Source organism: Nicotiana attenuata, unplaced genomic scaffold, assembly GCF_001879085.1.
Source record: "Nicotiana attenuata strain UT unplaced genomic scaffold, NIATTr2, whole genome shotgun sequence".
Taxonomy (NCBI): domain Eukaryota; kingdom Viridiplantae; phylum Streptophyta; class Magnoliopsida; order Solanales; family Solanaceae; genus Nicotiana; species Nicotiana attenuata.
Genome location: NW_017675311.1, coordinates 13,670 through 35,891, shown reverse-complemented (window position 1 = coordinate 35,891; position 22,222 = coordinate 13,670). Strand labels below are relative to the sequence as shown.

At 36.1% G+C, this 22,222-nt stretch overlaps 2 protein-coding genes across 2 annotated transcripts; both read right to left on the bottom strand.

The window, feature by feature from the left end:
* Positions 1–3,268: 3,268 nt before the first annotated feature.
* On the bottom strand, positions 3,269–5,715 carry LOC109219936 (subtilisin-like protease SBT1.2). Its single transcript, XM_019384402.1, has one exon. The coding sequence runs from the start codon at positions 5,604–5,606 to the stop codon at positions 3,375–3,377; it is 2,232 nt and encodes a 743-aa protein (XP_019239947.1). The 5' UTR covers positions 5,607–5,715; the 3' UTR covers positions 3,269–3,374.
* An 11,937-nt stretch (positions 5,716–17,652) lies between these two features.
* On the bottom strand, positions 17,653–20,231 carry LOC109219935 (subtilisin-like protease SBT1.2). Its single transcript, XM_019384401.1, has one exon. It carries the CDS (start codon positions 20,110–20,112, stop codon positions 17,875–17,877), a length of 2,238 nt encoding a protein of 745 aa, XP_019239946.1. The 5' UTR covers positions 20,113–20,231; the 3' UTR covers positions 17,653–17,874.
* Positions 20,232–22,222: the final 1,991 nt, after the last annotated feature.

Here is a 22,222-nt window from a genome sequence, read left to right as displayed (position 1 = left end):
TGGACTACTTGAATAGACCTCTACATGAGCTTAAGAAGGAGCCTACCTTCCAATATCACCCCAGATGTAGGAAGCTGGACATAACTCATATGGGTTTTGCTGATGATCTCCTATTATTTGCTAAGGGTAATCTATCCTTAGTGGCCACATTATATAGATGCTTCTCTCAATTCTCTAAGGCATCAGGTTTGCAGGCTAATCTGCGAAACAGTTCAGTATATTTTGGTGGGGTGAAGCAAGATGTGAAGGAACAAATATTGACTCACCTGGGATTTGAAAAAGGAACCTTAGCCTTCAAATACCTAGGCATTCCTTTGTCTATAAAGAAAATAGCTCTCATACAGTGGCAGCCTTTTATTGAAAAGATCACAGCTAAGATTTCTTCCTGGACTGCTAAAAAGCCATCTTATGTTGGTCGTGTGCAGCTGGTTCAGTATGTTATCTTTGGTATTCAAGTTTACTGGTTCAATTGTTCATCTTACCTTCTAAGGTATTGAAAATGACAGAGGCACTCTGTAGAAGTTACATTTGGTCTGGAACTAACACAATAACCAGGAAGGCCTTAGTAGCATGGGAAAAGATTTGTACTCCCAAGTCAGCTGGTGGACTTAATCTCATCAACCTCCTTTATGGAACAAAGCAGCAATTGCCAAAACTTGCTGGGACTTAGCACACAAACAGGACAAACTATGGATAAGATATCAATGCATACTATATCAAACAACAACAGCTACAACATATGGCAATACCACAACAAGCCAGTTGGATGGTGAGAAGAATAATTGGAGCAAGAGCAACTATACTGCAGGCACAGAACTTAAGTGATCACAGCAAGAGCATTATTAGACAAATATACCTACAACTTTTGGGAGACCTACCAAGAGTTAGTTGGAAATGTCTAGTCTTCCACAATACTGCCAGGCCAAAGGCAGTCTTCACTATGTGGTTGTTGCTTCATGGTCGATTGCCAACTAAAGATAGGCTAGCCAACTGGGGTTTAACTATCACCCCTCAATGTGTTATGTGCTAAGGACATGATGAATCAAGGGAACACCTCTTTGTTAAATGCCCATACACTACATAACTGTGGGAGAAAGTCATGAAGTGGGTTCAAATTTCACATGTGCCCACCACCTGCTGGGACCAACACAATGCCCATACACTACATAACTGTGGGAGAAAGTCATGAAGTGGGTTCAAATTTCACATGTGCCCACCACCTGCTGGGACCAACACCTTCGGTGGATCATCAAGCAAGGAAAAGGGAAGCCCAAGAAGGCTAGCATCTTCAGAATGCTATACGCTGAGATCTCACATGCTATATGGATCAAAAGAAATACACGTATATTTGAACAAAGGTATCGAGGCAGTAATGTTCTTGTACGGGAGATAGTATATATCTGCAATGTTAGAGTAGCTACTCGAGGTAAGAGTTATATACAGTAATTTTACCTAGGAACATAGTAGATTCATTAGTGTTATCTGTAAATAGGTATGCTTTGTTTTGCATTTTAAACTTTGAGATAGTCAGCTGAGTTAGCTTGATGGACTTGTACAGTTTTTCTTTGATGATTAATACAAAAGAAAATTAATTATCAAAAAAATAAATTTAAACTCATTAGTTATCCATTGGTTATCCGTTTTCTAAGTGGATGATATGGTTCATATCCATATTTGACCCGTTTTTAAAAAGTTCATTTTTTAGTGGATAATATGGATGAATAACTGTTTTTATCTATTTTGTTGCCACCACCCATGGACAAGATTTTAAACTTTTGACCTTAAAGGAAGCCTATGGGGCAAGCCGGGTCAAAAATTAAAGACTACCCCAAGAGATCTTGAGGTTTTTATAGAGTTTTCAAGAGATCTTGGATATGTTTCTAATTCATTCAATTGTAATAGACAAAGCATTTGAAACTGTCGATGACAATTCACATCAATTGTAATCTCACCATTAAAAACTCATTTCAATTTGAAATCTGAAACTTTTTAGTTGTTTTTAATGGATGTAGTTGAAATTCTTTGGAATACCTAGACGAAGTTATACAAAATTTGAGGAAGATTGGAGGTGATTTAAAGTGCTTTAGGCTCAACTTTTGGAGCTAAAATCGATTTGAAAAATATTGCTATGATAATATAAATTATGTATATATTGTGAATATCCACAATAGATTTCTATGGATATAAAAAATATACATGATATGTAGGAGATATACGGATGTTCATGAAAGGTATACAAAGATATATAGTAAAATATACATAGATATACGCCGCTTCAGCTCGTCTTCTTCAACGGCCTATCTCAAAATTTCGACTAGTAGCTCTTCAAATTAACCTTAAATGAGCTCAAAATTTAGTATAAGCTTCACACAATTGTTATTAACAAGATTTTTAAACACCCACTTCGGATTATATATAACACTTCATAAATTACAATATTTTAGATTTGAGAGCTAAAAGGTCGATCAATAGTGGTGAGCTCCAAGATCTTCTTCATAATTCGGTGATTTCAGTGAGTTTTTGATAGAGTTTTAGTGATATATTGACTACATCAGTAGTGTTAATGGTGGTATACTACTACATGCTGAAGGAATGGTGAAGGACCGGTCTCGTCATGGTGATTAGAGGACACATCTGATCATTCAACTCTAATCTGACATGTTTCCTCCCAGTTATATGATTTAGTAGAGGACCGACTTGTTTCCTTCACGTCCATGAGAATGTTGTGAGGAACATGAGAAGTTAGAAAATTCTTATGCCATCCATGTATATAACTTAAATATTTTAGTAATAAGGACGTCGACATCTGATGTAACAGGTCAATAAAGAAAATAGGGAAAAACTACAAAGGTTATTGGAAGATATTTGTATTAAATTTAGATGGATATATATAGTCTCTAACATTTTGTCCACTTGGAATGGAAGTATTTTAGGTAATGCCGACAATACTGAAGTCCAATTTCCAGAAAATGAAACCATATTTCAATCAAAAGGTCATTTGAACAAAGTGATCTTTAAATTAAAGATACACATAGCCAAATAGATCTACGGTTTACTTTTTCTAATCGGTATACATAGATTATACATTAATTATACATAGTTATACACCTATTATACATGAATTTTACATACATTATACATCCGCAGGCTATTTTTAGTTTAAGAAATTAGGTGGGTGGCTATTTGGACAATATAAAATTATCAAACACCATTAACTAAATCAAGAAAAGTGAAAGAATGAAAAGTAACATAATACATATACAGAAAATATATTAACAGCATTCTACTAATATCAAAAATGAGTAGTTTATTATGCATTTGAGATTGAAAGCATTAATACAAGTCAATTTTTCATGGCAATCTTGTACGTTTCACTAGACCAACACAACTGCAATTGGACTTCTCACAGAGTGCCTATTAGAAGTCCATTTCAAGAATCCCTGAACAACTTCATCAGTGTTTGAGTTATTGGTTGTCTTGGAAAAAGTCACTTGGTATGTTAATCTCTGGTTCAACATAGAGAAGTTTAGCTTGGAGGGTTTAACTTTCACAGCAACTCCTTTTGGTGAAACTATCTCCACCTTGTAAGTTGATGTCGCGTCACCAACATTGGTCACGGTTCTGGTATATATCTGAGGAGTTGATCTAAGTCTGATGGAAAATGAAGGATAATTTAATTGCGCTTCAGGGATACTTTTCACCTCCGCGCAATTCACCTTGCGTTGTAACATGAAACCTACCTCTCGATTTGTGTAGTTCAAACCACATAAATAAGGTAAATAGTCTTCAAATGGTGTATCATAAACTAGTCCAGGGTCAGTTGCTCTCGACGGATTAACATGTCCTGCACCAGTTGCAAAGATATTAGCAGGATTGAGCGTTTCATCTAATATTGGATTCTTGGCAAGGTTTAATGTGTCAGCAGTTGTCATGATTGCGGACTTAATAGCAGAAGAAGACCAATTAGGATGCGCGCTCTTCAGCAGAGCTGCTATGCCACTAAGGTGAGCGCAAGACATTGAGGTACCAGATAGAATATTGAATGCAGAATTTGTGTTTTTGTTGGGGATATTCACGGTGGTAGGCCAAGCAGCGAGTACATTAACACCAGGACCGATAATATCAGGTTTTAAGATGCCAGGATTTGCTCGGCTTGGTCCTCGAGTAGAAAATGAAGCAACAATAGGAGCATTTTTATCTCCTATTACTGTTCCCTGGAATGTAATTGCAGCAATAGGATTTGAAGTTGAATTTATATAGGCCTTAATTTTCTCTCCTTCTTCATGTGAAACATCTAATGCGGGAAGGACATGAGCAGTAGCTGATTTAGTGACACCATCTTCCGGATTATTGATGAGAATCATGCCAACGCCTCCAGCGTCCTTTACATTTCGTCCTTGACTACTGGTGAGACTACTTGCATCTTTTCGACACAAGACTATCTTACCTTTGATAGCAGGATCAGTCATCGCCCACGATCTACAGAATGGAGCATCTTGATCACTTGCATTCTTTCCAGCATCATATAGAGCGATGAATGTTGAGTTGGAGGTCTTTTGCTGATCAGCAGTTTCTCCTTCAAATTCCTCTTTATTTCCAAGCTTAACAGAGGCCTTTAGTTTTCTATCATGAGTGCTAGCGCCAACTGTGAGAATCCAAGGGGCACTATTTGCTACAGAGCTATCAAACTCGCGATTGCCTGCAGAACAACTAACAAGAATACCTCTTTCTGTTGCACTGTACGCCCCAAGAGCAATAGGGTCATCATGGAATGGAGCGTTACTAAATCCGCCAAGAGATGCGGAAATGATATCTACACCATCATCTATAGCTGCATCCATGGCAGCTAAAGTATCAGTTTCACTACAAGTAGCAAAACTGCATACTTTATATATGGCTATGTGGGCAAGAGGGGCAGCACCAACTGCTGTGCCATTTGCATTCCCAAAGAAATTGGTACCTTTCACAAAAGCTCCTGCAGCTGTGCTAGCTGTGTGTGTACCATGTCCATCATCATCTATCGGGGAACCTTCAGATAATCGAAAAGACCTGAGTCCTATGATCTTGTTATTACACTTTGTCGTGAAATTGGACTCACAAACTCCTTTCCATTTAGCAGGCGGGGGAGGCATCCCAACGTCGCTAAATGAAGGATGGTCAGGGAAAATCCCAGTGTCCAAAACTCCAATGATCACGCCTTCCCCATAGTTGGAATCCTTCCACAAGCCCATGTTCTGTTGCAAACCAAGAAAACTTGGAGTATGAGTAGTTTGCAAGGACAATATCCTCTGTGGCCGCGCAGAAAAAAAGCCTTGTTTCTTCTCCATTTCCTTCACTTGTGCTGCAGTTAATCTAGCTGCAAAGCCTCTCATCACATTGTGATAGGAATATATCATTCTTGGCTCTTCATTGTCCCTTGAGTTAATTGCTGTAGTTTTAGGCAAAAAAGAATGGTAATAGCTCTCTAAATCCAATGATGATGATTGAGTACAAATTTGGGTTTCTGGTGGTTCAACTTGGACTATATAAGTCTCTAAATCACTCTGGAAACTAGGCCATGGGAAAGAGCAAACAATGCAAAATAGAATGATTTTCAAGAATCCCATGGCTGGAAATGGGATACTAACTTTTTATGAAAGTGAATTTGATATATTTTTCAGTTTAATTTGGAGCTACTACTTATAGTACTTCCTCTGTGAAAGTTATTGTTTCATTACCAACCAGGGTTGTGGTGGAGTGGTAAGTACTCCTTCATCCTTAACCAGAGGTCGACCTCGGGTTCGAGTCCCTGAGTATAGAGTCGCCTTTGTTAGGGAACGCTTTACCCCTAATGTGAGACTTTCCGGCACGAGTCCGCATTTAGTCGGGCTCCAATGTGGGTAACGGACAACGAGTGGGAAACCTAAAAAAAAGAAATTTATTGTATCATTATTGTGAATGAGAGTAGGATAGAATTACATGCTATATCCGATTGATTATTAGCATAACAATTGACTAGTCTGATATTGAAGTATAGTTTGTTCCCTGTAAAATTTGTACATATTTGACTTTTCTTTTTGGAGGAATGATTGATATAAAGTTGTCCACTGGCGTAATGGTAGTAATGGCTGGAATGAATAATGGGCCACATTCAAATATTATCGATGCTTATCCTAACGGGGAAATGTCCAAAATTGTCCCTCTGTTTAAAGCTGGGGTCAATTATACTCTTGTCAATATACTCTTAATTTTCAACTCAGCTAATGAAATTATTGTGATTTATTAAGCTGTTCAATAAATGTTGACCTACATGTTGCCCGGTTGAAAATTCTAGGGAGTAAGGCATGCCAACGATGTCAAAGACCAAGTCCAAAGGGGACCAACGTAACATCATGATCTATGAGACAAGTGTTACAAAGAAATTAAACCAATTTTAGCTGTGTCTGTTAAAATAAATATATTCACAATCTTTTGTCTTTTATTTTTATATCTCTAAGGTTTAAAAATAAATCATTTTAAAAATAATTAGACATAAAACTGAAAAAAAAATATAACGAACCACAAAATCAAATGACAGTCGATACCATTAGTACTATTCATTAAGGATGTTGACGCTTGTCGTAACAGTCAACGGAATAAATAGGGAAAACCCTACTAAGGTGCTAGGAAGTTGCATGTATTCAATTTTGATGGATGCATAATTGTCTACGGAGGCAAAGTCTCGTTTTAGTTACTGAATTTTATATATATATATATATATATATATATATATATATATATATATATATATATATATATATATATATATATATATAATATTTTTATATGCAAATATTATATTTAATCAGAGTGATTAGGTTTGACAGAACCCGCACTTAATAAGGTAGCTCCGCATAATTCTATCATGCTGTACCCTTGTGAATTCTACATAGCTAAAGTATATTTAAGAGAAATCTACGCGGTATCCTACTAGAAACACCAGTTAACTACATATACTTTTAAAATATTTATTTTACCCTGTATACCTACTTTATAAAAGTTTATTTCATTTTAAAAAATTTAATATCATTATATGCCACTAAACAAATTCCACCTTTCAAGGAACTAGAATATCTCTCACTGATTATCTCACGTATCTTCTATCTTCAGTCAAATAAAATCTTGGCATGCCGAACGCCCTTAGCCCAAAATAGACATTCAGAATTTTAAAAACCAAAACATCATTAATCTTAGTCACATTCTTTAGGATTTTTCATTAAAGAAAAAAAATATAATTACTACACGACATCAGCTTGAGTTCGTCGGTTATTTTTTCTTCTTAACTAGGCTCATTGAAAGTATCGTTAATCAATCAATAGATGACAGAGTACTTTAGAACTGAGATTTAATTACAGTAATGCAGATTTATTATGGACAAGATAATACTTCTTCCCCATTTGTTTGTCCAATGGAGTCCTCCATCTTTTTTATTCTTCTCTTCTATTGTGTAATCATCCAAATCAAATACAATATTAGAATATAGTATTCCGACCAACATATTACAATATTCTAATAAAAATACAATATTAAAATCAAATATATCACAATTTCTAATTTGGAATATAGTATTCAAATAAAAAATACCACACTACTCTAATTGAAATACAATATTCAAACAAAACATGCCTAATTGCGATATTCTAATGAAGGCCTAATGAAACCCTTCTCAAGCAAATCCTGCAACTGGTCCTTTAACTCTTTCAACTCCGGCGGGGCCATACGATATGGCGGAATAGAAATGGGCTGGGTGTCTGGAGCCAGATCAATGCAGAAATCCATATCCCTGTCGGGTGGCATACCCGGCAGGTCTGAAGGAAAAACATCAGGAAAATCACGAACAACGGGCACAGAATCGATAGAGGGAACCTCAACACTGGAATCCCGAACATAAGCTAAATAAGCCAAACACCCCTTCTCGACCATACGCCGAGCCTTCACATACGATATGACACTGCGGGTAGAATGACCTGGAGTCCCTCTCCACTCTAAACGAGGCATACCCGGTAAAGCTAAGGTCACCGTCTTGGCATGACAGTCCAAGATAGCGTGATAGGGTGATAACTAGTCCATACCCAGAATGATATCGAAGTCAACCATATCTAAGAACAACAAGTCTACACGGGTCTCAAGACCCCCAATCACTACAACACACGAACGATGGACTCGGTCGACTACGATAGAGTCACCCACCGGTGTAGACACATATACAGGAACACCCAATGCATCACTAGGCATGACCAAGCATGGTGCGAAATAAGATGAAACATATGAATACGTAGACCCTGGATCAAATAGTACCGAAGCATCTCGATCACAAACCAGAACCGTACCTGTAATGACTGCATCTGAAGCCTCTGCCTCGGGCGTAGCCTGAAGAGCATAACATCGGGGTTGGGCCCCACCACTCTGAACCATATCTCTAGGTCGATCTGCTACTGGATGGCCTCCACCCCTGGTGGTCTGAGCTCCACCTCTATGACCTCTACCTCCATCTCTAGTACCTCTACCCCCGCCTCTAGCTGGCTGGGCTGGCTGTGGAGCATCTGGTGCCTGAATCATAGGACAGGGACCCTGCTGCTGCGACTGAGTACCCCTCAACCTCGGGCAAGCCCTCCTGATGTGTCCATACTCACCACACTCATAACATCCATCCGAACGCTGTGGCTGAGGAAACTGAGGCTGACCGTGGCGACCTGAATGAACCCCACGGAAACTCTGAAGTGGCGGTGTGCTGATAGGAGCTGGCGGTGCACTGAATGCCTACTGATCAGAATAATGTGCCTGAGAACCATTGCCACCTGATGCACCGTGAGAAACCTGGAGAGCTGACTGAAAGGGCCTAGGAGAATGGCCTCTACCATATGAATCTCTACCTCCAGACGAGGTACCACTGAATCTGCCGGAATGACGGGCTCTCTTGTCTCCCCCATGACCACCCCCTGCGATAATACCGTCTCAATCCTCCGGGCCACATTGGCCGCCTCCTAAAAAGTGATATCACTCCCCATGTGCTGGTAAGCGTCTAGCCTAACCCCGGCGAAGTAGTGACGAGGCTAGACTGGACCACCACATAAACCTGTGCAGTTGTATACATACAGTAGAACCGAAATACAAGACAAGTAAACAATAGGGGAGGGGAAGCATGCTGTGGGAGATAACGGTATTAACAGTAAATCCAGAGTAACAGTCTAAAGGCAGCTTAGAATTTACAGCGGACAAGAGACTAATATCCAAAATAAACACACTTGTATCAATAATTGTTGTGGCACGCAGCCCGATCCCAATATATAACAACACTGTTGCGGCGTGCAACCCGATCCATATCGTTTAGCATTGTTGCGGCGTGCAACCCGATCCACAAATATCATTGTTGCGGCGTGCAACCCGATCCATATCATTTAGCATTGTTGCGGCGCGCAACCCGATCCACAAATATCATTCCATGCACGACATCACCCTTCGTGCTTTAACACTCTTCCTCACCCAATCAACGAATCACAAACAAGGGCAAGGGAATAATAAAACAAGAATGGAAGTCCCGGCAAGGGTACACAACAAACAAATAAAACCCGGCAAGGGTACAACATCAATAACCAACAACGTCCCGTCAAGGGAATAAATCATTAACTCTTCTCTTTCTTTCACTTTCATCTCAAAGTTCACATCATCACTTGAGCCAATGCTCCAAGGAGTTACTTATCTCATATACCTTCACAATTTGTATTTCAACCCGAGCCAATGCTCCACGAAGTTCAAAGATCACAATCTCTTACACAAGATCTTTACAACATATAGAAGTCATCATTTAAGCATGGAAGGCATAACAAGCTATTTCACTAGCAGCATCCAAAATGCCTATACGAACTCAATTCATTATTTCGTAATGTAATAGAGAAAAATGTAGAAAGGGCTCTTAGATATGAAACAAAACCGCATGTTTCTTTTTTTTGGACAAAAATATTTCTTTTTTTTCTTCGCCCTTTGCTAAGAACGGATTAAAAAAATGATTCAACCTCAGACCCATTTAAATGTAGCGGATAACAGCGAGGCTCGACCAAACTATTTGCAAAACAAGGACTCACGGTCATGCTAGACACCAATGTATAGATACTCGTCACCATGCCTATACATCGTACTCGACAATTAGCAAGTTACAAATAAGACTCAACTCCTATTCCCTCAAGCTAGGGTTAAACCAAACACTTACCTCGATGCCTTGAACTCAACTCAAGCCTCAACTATGGCTTTACCCCGTAATTCCACCTCCAATCCGCTCGAATCTAGTCACAAATTACTTAATTGCTTTAATAAACATTAAATGAATCACTTTGAATGCATAAAAATGAGTTTTCCAAAGTTTTTTCCAAAAATTCCAAAATTGCCCCCAGGCCCACGTGGTCAAAACCCGAGGTTCGAACCAAAACCCGGTTACCCATTCCCCCACGAACTCAAATATGTAAATTGTTTTGAAATCGGACCTCAAATTGAGGTCCAAATCCCCAATTTTTAGAAAATCTAGGTTCTACCCAAAACCCCCAATTTCACCCATGAAAATCATTGATTTTAAGTGAAAAACATGTTAAATGATGCTAATGGTTGAAGGAATTGAGTAGAAATTAACTTACAATTGATTTAGAGAAGAAAGATTTCTTGGAAAATCGCCTATGGGTGTTTGAGTTTGAGAAAATGTGAAAAATGAAGCTCAAAATCGGTTAAGTATAAAATATACTGGGCTGCGGATATGGGAAATGCGAAGTTGGGTTCGCAATTGCGAACCCTGCAGGTATGGGAAATGCGAGAAAAATGTTCGCATTTGCGAACTCAGGCCAGTTTGGGGGTCTTCGCATTTGCGACACTACACTTCGCATTTGCGAATGTCCAACCTCGCATTTGCGAGATTTTTGGTCGCATTTGCGAACCCAGCACAATGCCCCCTTCCTTGCAATTGCGATGCCAAGCTCGCATTTGCGAGCTCGCAATGGCGAAAATTGCAGAACTGAAATGCCAGATTTTCCTAAGTTCAAAAATGCACTCTGACACCTATCCAAAACTCACCCAAGCCCTCGGGGCTCCAAACCAAATATGTACACAACCTCAAAAACATCCTACGGACTTATCCGTGCGATCAAATTGCTAAAATAACATCAAAATAATGAATCAAACCTCAAAATCACTAGTTTTTCTTCAAACTTCATAAACTTTCAAATTTAGAGTTTTAAGTCCGGAACACGTCAAACGATGTCCGATTTCAACCAAACTTTACAGAAAGCGCTTAAACCATATGTAAGACTTGTACTGGGCGCCGGAACCAAAATACGGGCCCGATACCACAGTCTTTTAATCAAAATTCATTTCCAATTTCCTTAATTATTTACAGAAAACAATTTCATACAAAAATTCATTTCTCGCGCCTGGGACCTCGGAATTCGATTCCGGGCATACGCCCAAGTCCCATATTTTCCTACTGACCCTCCGGGACCGTCAAATCATGGGTCCGAGTTCGTTTACCTAAAATATTGACCGAAGTCAAATTTATTCAATTTAATATCAAAATTTAGCATTTTTCTCACAGAATTCATATTTAAGCTTTCCGGCTACGCGCCCGGACTGCGCACACAAATCGAGGCAACCCCAAATGAGGTTTTTGAGGCCCCGAAAGCACGGAATGAATAATAAATAGGTGATGACCCTTTGGGTCGTCACACCTCTGCTCGATTTGTCGAACGAAGAAGCGATGCAATTTGAAGTCCCGGAGAATTTATCAGATTTCGAAGCTTACAATCTTAACAAGCCTGAAGAGGAACTGAAGAGATTCCAACAGGGGAGTTCATCCCTTTCTCCTTAAGAAGCCTGACAACACTACCCACAGGCAATGAGAGGATGTGAAAGAGGACATCAATGCAATCCTTTTCAGCCTCCGCAAATACAACTTTCCGTCATCTTCAATACAAGATTCAAGCTTTAACAGAGTCCTTATTCTGCCACCATTGCTCAACGGTCGATTCGTCAGAAATTAGGGTTTGTTCTTGAACAAAGACGATGGAGTTTGGGGCTGAGCAACTTGATTTTCTGTTAATATATTTTAATGTATTTCATTGTATTCATTGTCTTTTTTTTCATTGTAATTCAATGTATCTCGTTGTATTCCATGTATTTCATTGTATTCACTGTCTTTTTTTTATTGTATTTCAATGTATCCTGCTGTATTCTATATATTTTATTGTATTCACTATCTCGCTATATGCCATGAATGTATTCATATATTTTTTTTAATTAATATAACTTATGTATTCAGATGTATTATATAATTTCTCTGAAGATTGCTATATTTTTGGGGTATTTTTCGGTTGAGAATCTTTTTTATAACTGAAAATACAATTTTTGTGTGTTATAATTGAGTTTGTTGAGTTATATTAGGAGTCTATTATGTTAATTGATTCACTTTCCGTTTTAAAAACAGTGTAATCCCCTATTTCTCGCCGTGAATACAGTCGAATATAATAATCTGTCCAGCCGTAATCCCATGTTTCACTCCATGAATACAGTCGAATACACTCGAATACAACAACTGATTAGCTGGACCTCCCTGATTCATGCCTATTTTTGCTACTGTATTCATGAATACAATAGCTTAAATACATCTTATAACCACAGAAAAGGTATCTATAATCCGTAATATAGCAAATGGTATCTATAGATGGCTAATTACTACTAAAAGATAGTGCTTTATGAAAATTTCCCAAAAAAATATGGTGGAGAAGAGGAATAGGCTTTGATTAGGAGAGATGTTGTTATGAATCTAGTCCAGCCCAATATAGATACGACAAAAATTGATATTGGATCGAGAAGAAGCAATTGGGTCAGGCCTTCACACAGGTTACTCTGGGATCCAGGTTGAGGCACTTCGTATTTGTTAAAAAGTGCATAGTAACACTATCAGTAGGCTATTGTGAATTATGTGCAAAGGCATTTCTGGTATCTTCCCATCTCCAATTCTGTATCAGTCTTTCTCATCCCCTTTCTTCTTAGTTCTGTTGCAATCTTCCCTACTCTAGTTAGTGTTTGCTTTCTAATTCCAATTTAATGTTCAATATAATCGACCAGTTCTATTGAAAGAGAGTCGTCTACTCTTAGTTTGTTACAGATGTGAATCTTAATAACATTCTCTACATACACATTCAGTAATTATGGCTATATTTAAGGGATATTATCCCCTAAAATATTGATAGTTAGGATTCTGTATATTAGTAAATGAGATATACGCAGTAATTATGTAAGGATTTCCTAAGTAATTTTTATATTTAGGCATATAGAAAAAAGAGTTTCTATAAATGGGTATACAGTGTTTTTCCCCCTATATTTAATTAGAAGTTGGGCATGCTAATCATGCTAAAGAGTAAAGACCAAATCCAACAATTTGCACTCACTGGTTTAAAGTTTTTGGATATGCTTATAGTTCGAGTTGCTGATTCACACTTGTGTTGTGTCACTTTCTTTTCCTTATTTTTTAAGTAGTACTTTTTCTTTTAATCATGGTTCTTTTTCCATACAATAATACTTTAATGATTAATAATCTGGATTTTGACATAAATTAAGCACATCAGAAGTTTATTGATAAAATACAACATATTAAAATACTGTTTGGCCATAGATTTTGCCAAGTTGTTTCCAAATTTTTTTTTGGCAAAACATGTTTGCTTATAGATTTTATCCATGTTTTGGCAGATTTCAAAAACAAAATTTTCAAATTTCAAAACTAGCTCTAGACCTGTTTTTGGCCCAAAATATTACTGTTAGATTTTTTAACAATTTCAAAAATTACACCAAACTTTTGTATTTATTAAAAAAGTCCACCATCTATTATGACCAAACTAATCCGCCAATCAATTACTATCATATTTTTTTGGACTGATGGATCTTGTAATATTATTGTAATTTGATGAATTATAGTGGCTAGTAATTGTGTTATTAGCCGTTGACTTAAAATATTAGGTTATGATTTTAGGATAGTGTATTATGTAGTTCATTATAAAAATGAAATTTTGTGCCAAACTTATCTATGTTCAGGACTATGGTTTGTGATAATGACTGTCATCGATGAAGGTTCTGCATATACAGGATTTGCATGTTTGATTGTTTGGTATTATTGGATATTTTGATAGTTCTTAGAACTATGGGTATAAATTACATTTCATGCTTTTTCAAAAAAAAAAAAAAAAAGTGAAATATGTTTTGAAAAAATTATGTCTAACAGATTTTTATCTTCAAATCAAACTTCACCCAAATTTTAAAATATATTACCAAATGCTAGCTTACATTAGGATAGATGAGGTTTTTCACTTTAACTAAAAATTTTGGGTTCGATTTATGAGAATTAAAAAATTCCTGATAGGAGCGCTTCCTTTTAATACCCTACACGATGCCAACTCAGATTAGTAAAGCTAGTGAATTTCAGCTACAAGATAGTTAAATAGAGATAGAAAAAAAAGATAATATATGTACAACTTGATTGAGAAGAAGTCGATAAGCAAAACCAAAATATAGAAAGAAAGTATGTTCTTTTCTGAAAAAATACTAGATGAGGATAAAGGTGTTTGATGGGTGGGCCGGGCCGGGCCGGGCCTATTTTTTTGGACCCGTACGGGTTACGGTCCGGGCCAGTTACCGGTTGGATCTTAACGGGTTTAACGGGTTCGGGTTCATCCGGGTAAAAATTGAACCATAAGGGTTACGGGTTGAGGGGGCCGGGCCGGGCCGGGTTTAGTATAATTTAATTTTTTTTTTGGATTTTGTATAAATATTGTAAGTTATAGTATTAATACAAAGTACTAACATAAAGAATACAAGGAAGATGGGAAAAAATTATCACTTATAAATTGCAAGTGCTATATTTATTTCAAAATTACAAAATTAAAGTTTGCATTTAAAAAGTAAATTAACAAATAAATAGTAAACTAAATTTTCATGCATAATAAATTAATAATACTTCAAATTAATCTAACAAACTAAATCATTACGCATAAATACGTCTAATAATTTAAAATAACACAAATTGTCTTAAAATCTTAAAATAACACATATATAACATATTTTAAAAATAATACGTTACCATCATATTCTATGATTTGAGCATTTATAGTTTTATACCCTAAATATATACACTATATGTTAATAATTTTAAATTATGTTAATTAGTATACAATAATTGGTATATTCACGATATATTCATGGTATATTTATAGTATATTCACAATATATTTATGGTATATTCACAGTATATTCATGTTATATTCACGTTCCGGGCCGGTCCGAGCCGGGCCGGTTAATCGGTTTAACGGTACTGTTCATCTAACGGGTTTTACCGGGCCGAGTAGCCCGTTTCAAAAATTTAAACTGTCCAAACCCACCCCAACCCCCTACCCAGCCCAGCCCAGCCCCCCCTTACCGGTCCGGGCCGGTTCCGGGTTCTACCGGTCTGGGCCGGTCCGGAATCGGGCTGACCTGGCCCGTTTAACACCCTTAGATGAGGAAAAGCCCGTATACGGGCCCAACATTGTAATTTTATTAAAATTATTATTTGTTGGTGTTAGTTAATTAACTTTTGAGGTTTAACAAGCTATGTTTTTAAAAATTACTTTTGAATATAAAAATATTTAGTTTGAAACCGTCTTCAAATAGTATGAATAAATGAAAATTATTTAATTTTTATTTTCAAATTGCTTCAAGATAGTATGGGTAAATATGAAAATCTTGTAAATATCGATACTTCTTTTTGTTGTTGTTTTATTTAAAAATTAATTTTATTTTCTCTATTGGAACTTCTATTTGAATAAAACAAAATTAATAATTTTTTAAAATGTGAAAAAGATTTGCACTGCACAAACAATCTAATCAACACATGCACAGTGCATTTAAAGGAAAGTTGTGGCTAGGGGAATGTGGGGTCCACGTGTATTTTGGATTTAAGAAATGCAAACATGGAATTTTTATGAAATAACATATATGCCCTTGGTCAACCATCTTTCCTTTTCTATATAATATAGATATAGATATAGATTTAACACTTGCATATTAATAGGCCAAGGAAATTAATTATCCCCTCTTCGTTCCTTTTTTCTCTTTCTTTAAAACAATTTGGAGGACGAGCATTAAAGTAACTAGTAATTTTCAGTGTGAATTCTAACATAGAACTTAAAAATTTTAAAATTTATGTCAATAAAGCTACTTATATTTCAATTTAGATGAGGTAGTTTGACTTGACATGAAATTTAAGAAAAGAAAAGAAGACTTTTGAAACTTGTGGTCTTAAAAGCTTAAGGGGTAAAACTTTGTGGGGCCATGACATTTGTGTAGTTATAAATGCTTCTCAGTAAGGGTAAAATGAAGAGTTTAAAGTTGAATTATTTTCAAATTTAGAAATGTGTTATTTACTTTGGAACAGATAAAAAGGGAAGTATCCTCTCTAATTTGAAACAGAGGGACTATAACTCAATATATTTAAAAGTTATTTGCAAAAAAATGGTCAAAGAAAAAATTCTTTTGACTCTTCCAATTATTTTTGTGGAGATGTTGCATTTAATGTAGACGGAAACGTTCTAATGTTGCCCAGTTGAAAATTCAAAAGCTAAGTACTGAATTATAGGGAGTAGCCTGTAGGGCATGCCAACGATGTCAAAGACCAAGTCCAACTTCCACAATTAAAGGGGACCAACGTAACATTATTTGATGTGCTACAAAGTAATTAAACCAATTTTAGAGAAGGAGAAGGAGAAGAGAAGTATATTGCGCTATTTTTTTTTTTTAAGGGGGCCAAAATTAAACATCAATTCTTAAGGAGGACACGTGACGAAAATTCGTGAAAGAAATACTATCCACAAGCACGAGAATTAGGGGAAGGATTGCTACTAAATATTGTAGTAATGCAATATTACTGAAAAAATAACATAAAATCTGTACTGAAAAGAGCAACATTCCACTATAATCAAATGTGAGTAGGGGTGTTCGTCAGTCGGTACCGTACGGTATTTAGATATTTCGGTTCGGTATTTTCGGTATTTGGTTTCTTAAAATCTTATACCAATACCGTACCTAATTAAATTCGGTATGGTTCGGTTTTTCTCCTTTCGGTTTCGGTGTATTCGGTTTGAATACTAACTAGTGCATAGAGCCATACAATCTAATATTCTTAATTAAAGTACTCAAAAATACAAAACTAAAAATGTTTGTTGACAAAATTTTTATCCAAAACTAGCAAATATCGATCCAAATAGAGAAACTTGTACATAAAAGAATATTTGATCATTAGAAATATCTTGTTACTTGTTTAGAGTTAATTGATGAACTTTGAGAATAAAGGAAAGTAAAATTTTAGACTTTTTTAATTAAGTTATAATTGATAATATGTGTTTTGTGTAATATAATATATATTTCGATACGGTATCGGTATTTCGGTATTTTATCTTAAAATACCAAATACCATACCTAATACCAATTTTTTTAAAAACTTAAACTAAATATCATACCAAATACCAAAATACCGTATACCAAATACCAAAATTTTCGGTTTCGGTACGGTAATTCGGTATTTACCAAATTATGCCCAGCCCTAAATGTGAGTACCTTCTGCACTTATTCTACATTTTAGATTGAAAGCATTACTACAAGTACATTGTTCATGGAATCAACAACAACAATAATATACCCAGTGTAATTCCACAAGTGGGGTCTGGGGAAGGCAGAGTATACGCAGACCTTACCCTGCCTTTAAAAAGACAGAAAGGTTGTTTCCGGAAGACACTCGGCTTCCTGGAATCACAAAAAAAAGGACAACTAAAAAAGATTGCCAATCTTGCAATTTCATCCCACTAACAATACAACTGCAATTGGACTGCTTACTAAGTGCCTATCAGAATTCCATTTCAAGAATCCCTGACCAATTTCTCTGTCTGAGTTATTGGTTGTCTTGGTAAATGTCACTTGGTATGTTAACTTCTGGTTTAATACAGAGAAGTTTAGCTTGGAGGGTTTAACTTTCACTGCAACTCCTTTTGGTGAAACTATTTCTACTTTGTAAATTGATGTCGCGTTACCAACATTGGTCACAGTTCTGGTATATGTCTGAGGAGTTGATCTAAGTCTGATGGAAAATGAAGGATAATTTAGTTGCGCTTCAGGGATACTTTTCACCTCCGAGCAATTCACCTTGCCTTGTAACAATTTACCTACCTCTCGATTTGTGTAGTTCAAACCACATAAATAAGGTACATAGTCCTCAAATGGGGTATCATAAATTAGTCCTGGATCATTTGCTCTCGATGGATTAACATGTCCTGCACCAATGGCGAAGATATCAGCAGGAATGAGCCTTTCATCTAATATTGGATTCTTGGCAAGGTTTAACGTGTCAGCGGTTGTCATGATTGCGGACTTAATAGCAGCAGGAGACCAATTAGGATGCGCGCTCTTCAACAAAGCTGCTATACCACTAAGGTGAGGGCAAGACATTGAGGTTCCAGATATGATATTGAATGTTGATTTTGTGTTTTTGTTGTTATCTACTGAGGTAGGCCAAGCAGCAAGGACATTAACACCAGGACCAATAATATCAGGTTTCAAGATGCCACGACTTGCTTCGCTTGGTCCTCGAGAAGAAAATGAAGCAACTATAGGAGCATTTTTATCTCCAAGTACAGTTCCATGGAAGGTGATTGCAGCAACAGGATTCGACGTTGAGTTTATGTAGGCAAGAATTTTCTTTCCATCTGCATCTGAAACATCCAATGCTGGAAGGACATGAGCTTCAGCTGATTTAGTAACACCATCGTCCGGATTATTGATGAGAATCATGCCAACACCTCCAGCATCCTTTACAACTTGTCCTTTATTAACCCTGCGAACGCCACCACCTACCAGGCACACGACTATCTTTCCTCTTATAGCAGGGTCAGTGAGTGACCCTGGTACGCAGAAAGGGGCTTCTGGTTGCTCGTGTACTATCTTTTCAACATCAAATAGAGTGAAGAATGTTGAGTTTGAAGTGTTTGGATGATAAGCGGATTCTCCTTCAAATTCTTCTTTATTTCCAAGCATAACAGTGGCCTTTAGTTTTCTATCATGAGTGCTAGCGCCAACTGTGAGAATCCAAGGGGCGTCATTTGCTACAGTGCGTTGGGATGGACCACTATTGCCTGCAGAACAACTAACAAGAATACCTCTTTCTGTTGCACTATACGCCCCAAGAGCAATCTTGTCATTATGGAACGGATTACTAGTTCCACCAAGGGATATTGATAGAATATCTACCCCATCGTCAATAGCTGCATCCATTGCAGCTAAAATTTCAACATCAGAACAACTGCCATCAGAATCGCATACCTTATATATCGCTATGTGAGCAAGAGGGGCAACACCAACTGCTGTTCCATTGGCATTCCCAAAGACATTAGCACCTTTCACAAAGGCTCCTGCAGCTGTGCCTGCTGTATGCGTACCATGTCCATTTTCATCTATGGGACCATTGCCAAGTGGGAAAGACCTGGCTCCAATGAGTTTGTTGTTACACTTGGTCGTGAAATTAGACTCACAAAATCCTTTCCACTTAACAGGCGGAGGAGGCATCCCAACGTCGCTAAATGAAGGATGGTCAGGAACAATTCCAGTGTCCAAAACTCCGATGATCACGCCTTTCCCATAGTTGGAATCCTTCCACAAGCCCATGTTCTGTTGCAAACCAAGAAAACTTGGAGTATGAGTAGTGTGCAAGGACAATATCCTCTGTGGATCTGCAGAAACAAAGCCTTGTTTCTTCTCCATTTCCTTCACTTGTGCTGCAGTTAATCTTGCTGCAAAGCCTTTCATCACATTATGATAGGAATAGATCATTCTTGGCTCTTCATTTTCCCTTGAGCTAATTGTTGTAGTTTTAGGCAAAAAAGAATGGTAATAGCTCTCTAAATCCATTGATGATGATGATTGAGTAGAAATTTGGGTTTCTGGTGGTTCAACTTGGACTATATAAGTCTCTAAATCAGTCTGGAAACTAGGCAATGGAAATGAGCAAACAATGCAAAATAGAAGGATTTTCAAGAATCCCATGGCTGCAAATTAATAACAGAACTGATGTGTTACTAGGAAAATGAATTTGATGAACTTTTGAGTTTTTCTGCTACTATATATAGTAGTACTTTGTCTTTGAGCTATTCACTTTCATTTTTATTTTGCTCCACTTGTAATAAATTAATTTGATGAAGTAACATTATGAAGCTTATTAACTTTAGTTGAACTGTTTTAGTCCACTTGCTGCCCCTTATTTTGGTTAGTACCATTATTGTGGAATATGAATTATGTGGGGAAGAAAAAGACAATGAAAAGAAAGGCCTCTATTGTGAAAGAGACTAGCCTACAATAGTTGAACTATATTCTATAAATTCATTTTATCTTCAAGACTTGTGAATGATATAATAGCAAAGCTAATGTTGGTATAATTTCTGTGAAACACATCACAGACTAGACTAAATTTTGTTTGAAAATTTAGTGATTTTTCGCGCGCACACACATAAAAAATTATATATATTTGTGTTTCGTGCAGTTGAACCCTTTGGAACTACAGTGCATCAGACTAATATATCTTGAAAAAAAATTAAATATATGAATATATTATAAAAATAATAAATAAAATAATTTTAGGTTATTTTATTTATAAATAAAATACATAGTTAAAAATATATTATATAGTATATAATATAGAAGGTATTACATAAATATGAAGGTTTATATAATATCAAGGGCACAATAGACTTTTCGAGTAAAAATGTGACTTTTGTGATAACTAGAGCAAAGTAAAATGATTTTTGTGTAACAAAAGAAATAAAAGTGACTTTTGTGTAATGAATACAAAGTTGAATGATTTTTACGTTACAAAAAAAAGAAAAGTGAATTTTGGGTAACAAACACAAAAGTTCATTGACCACTGATAAAATTATCTCCCTACTTTACTCAATCACATGTTTATTTATGTACCAAAAGAATCTTACTCAGTAAATTGAATTAATTCAAAACAACGCGAACCGACTAGATGCGCACCCTAATTCAATCTTCTTGACTAGCGGTAAGTTTATAATAAATACACCGACACTCGTAATCATAAAATTCTGGATCCGCCTTTGCTTATGAGAGTAGATACTTTAGAAGATCTCTCCTTTAGACGATGCGAAAATATTAATAAAATAGTCATGCCTTCAACTAAATCCTAAAATGGAACGAAATCCTAGTTTTCTTTTTAACAAAAAAGAATTAAAAGCAGATTTAGCTTAATAAGGAACTGATTAAATTCAAAACCTAAAAGAAAAATATCACCCAAACCAAAATATCAACAAAAAAGAGTATTAAATGTCCCATAGTAATAGGACGTTGACGCCTGACGTAATGGGTAAACGAAATAAATTGTAGAAACCCTACGAAGGTTATGGGAAGATGTTATTATTTAATTTCGATAGAAAAATACTTTATAACATGTTGCCCACTTGCGAATTATACAGAGCCAAGTATTTAACAGGAAGACCTCCAATTTCCATTTAAGGATTACTTTTTTTTTTCCAAAATAAATTTTATATATTCCAACCGATATAAAGTCTTAGAAAATCACAATTCTAATAGTTTAGATATTTAATAAATATCTACAATAAATAATTGTGAAATTTTGATTTTCAACATGTAAAGAAATTCCATTGACAAGAACGAGAATAAGGGAAAGCATTGCTACTAATTGTATATGGTCCGTTATTTATTAGTGCCGTTACTATCTTTACAAATGCGAACAACTTAGAGCATGTTTGGAAAGCCTCATTGGAAATGAATTTGGGTATAATTACACAGTTTGACATGTTTGTTAGTAATTACTTGGTCAGCATGGAATTAGGTGTATTGGAGGTGTGTAATTACACTCTCCAATTCTCAAGAGGTGTGAGAATTGATGGTAATTATACTGTGTAATTACAAGGTTACTTTTTAGTTTCTTTCCTTTTTATTTTTTTTTAAATTTTTTTCTTTATAACTTTTTATTTCTATTATTTTAATTTTTTAATTTTATTTTTACCTTTTAATTTCTTTGGTAATTTTAAAATATATTTCCCTTTGTACATTATTTATATTTTATTTCTCTAACTTTACTTCTTGTGATTCTATGTAATTGCTTATATATATATAT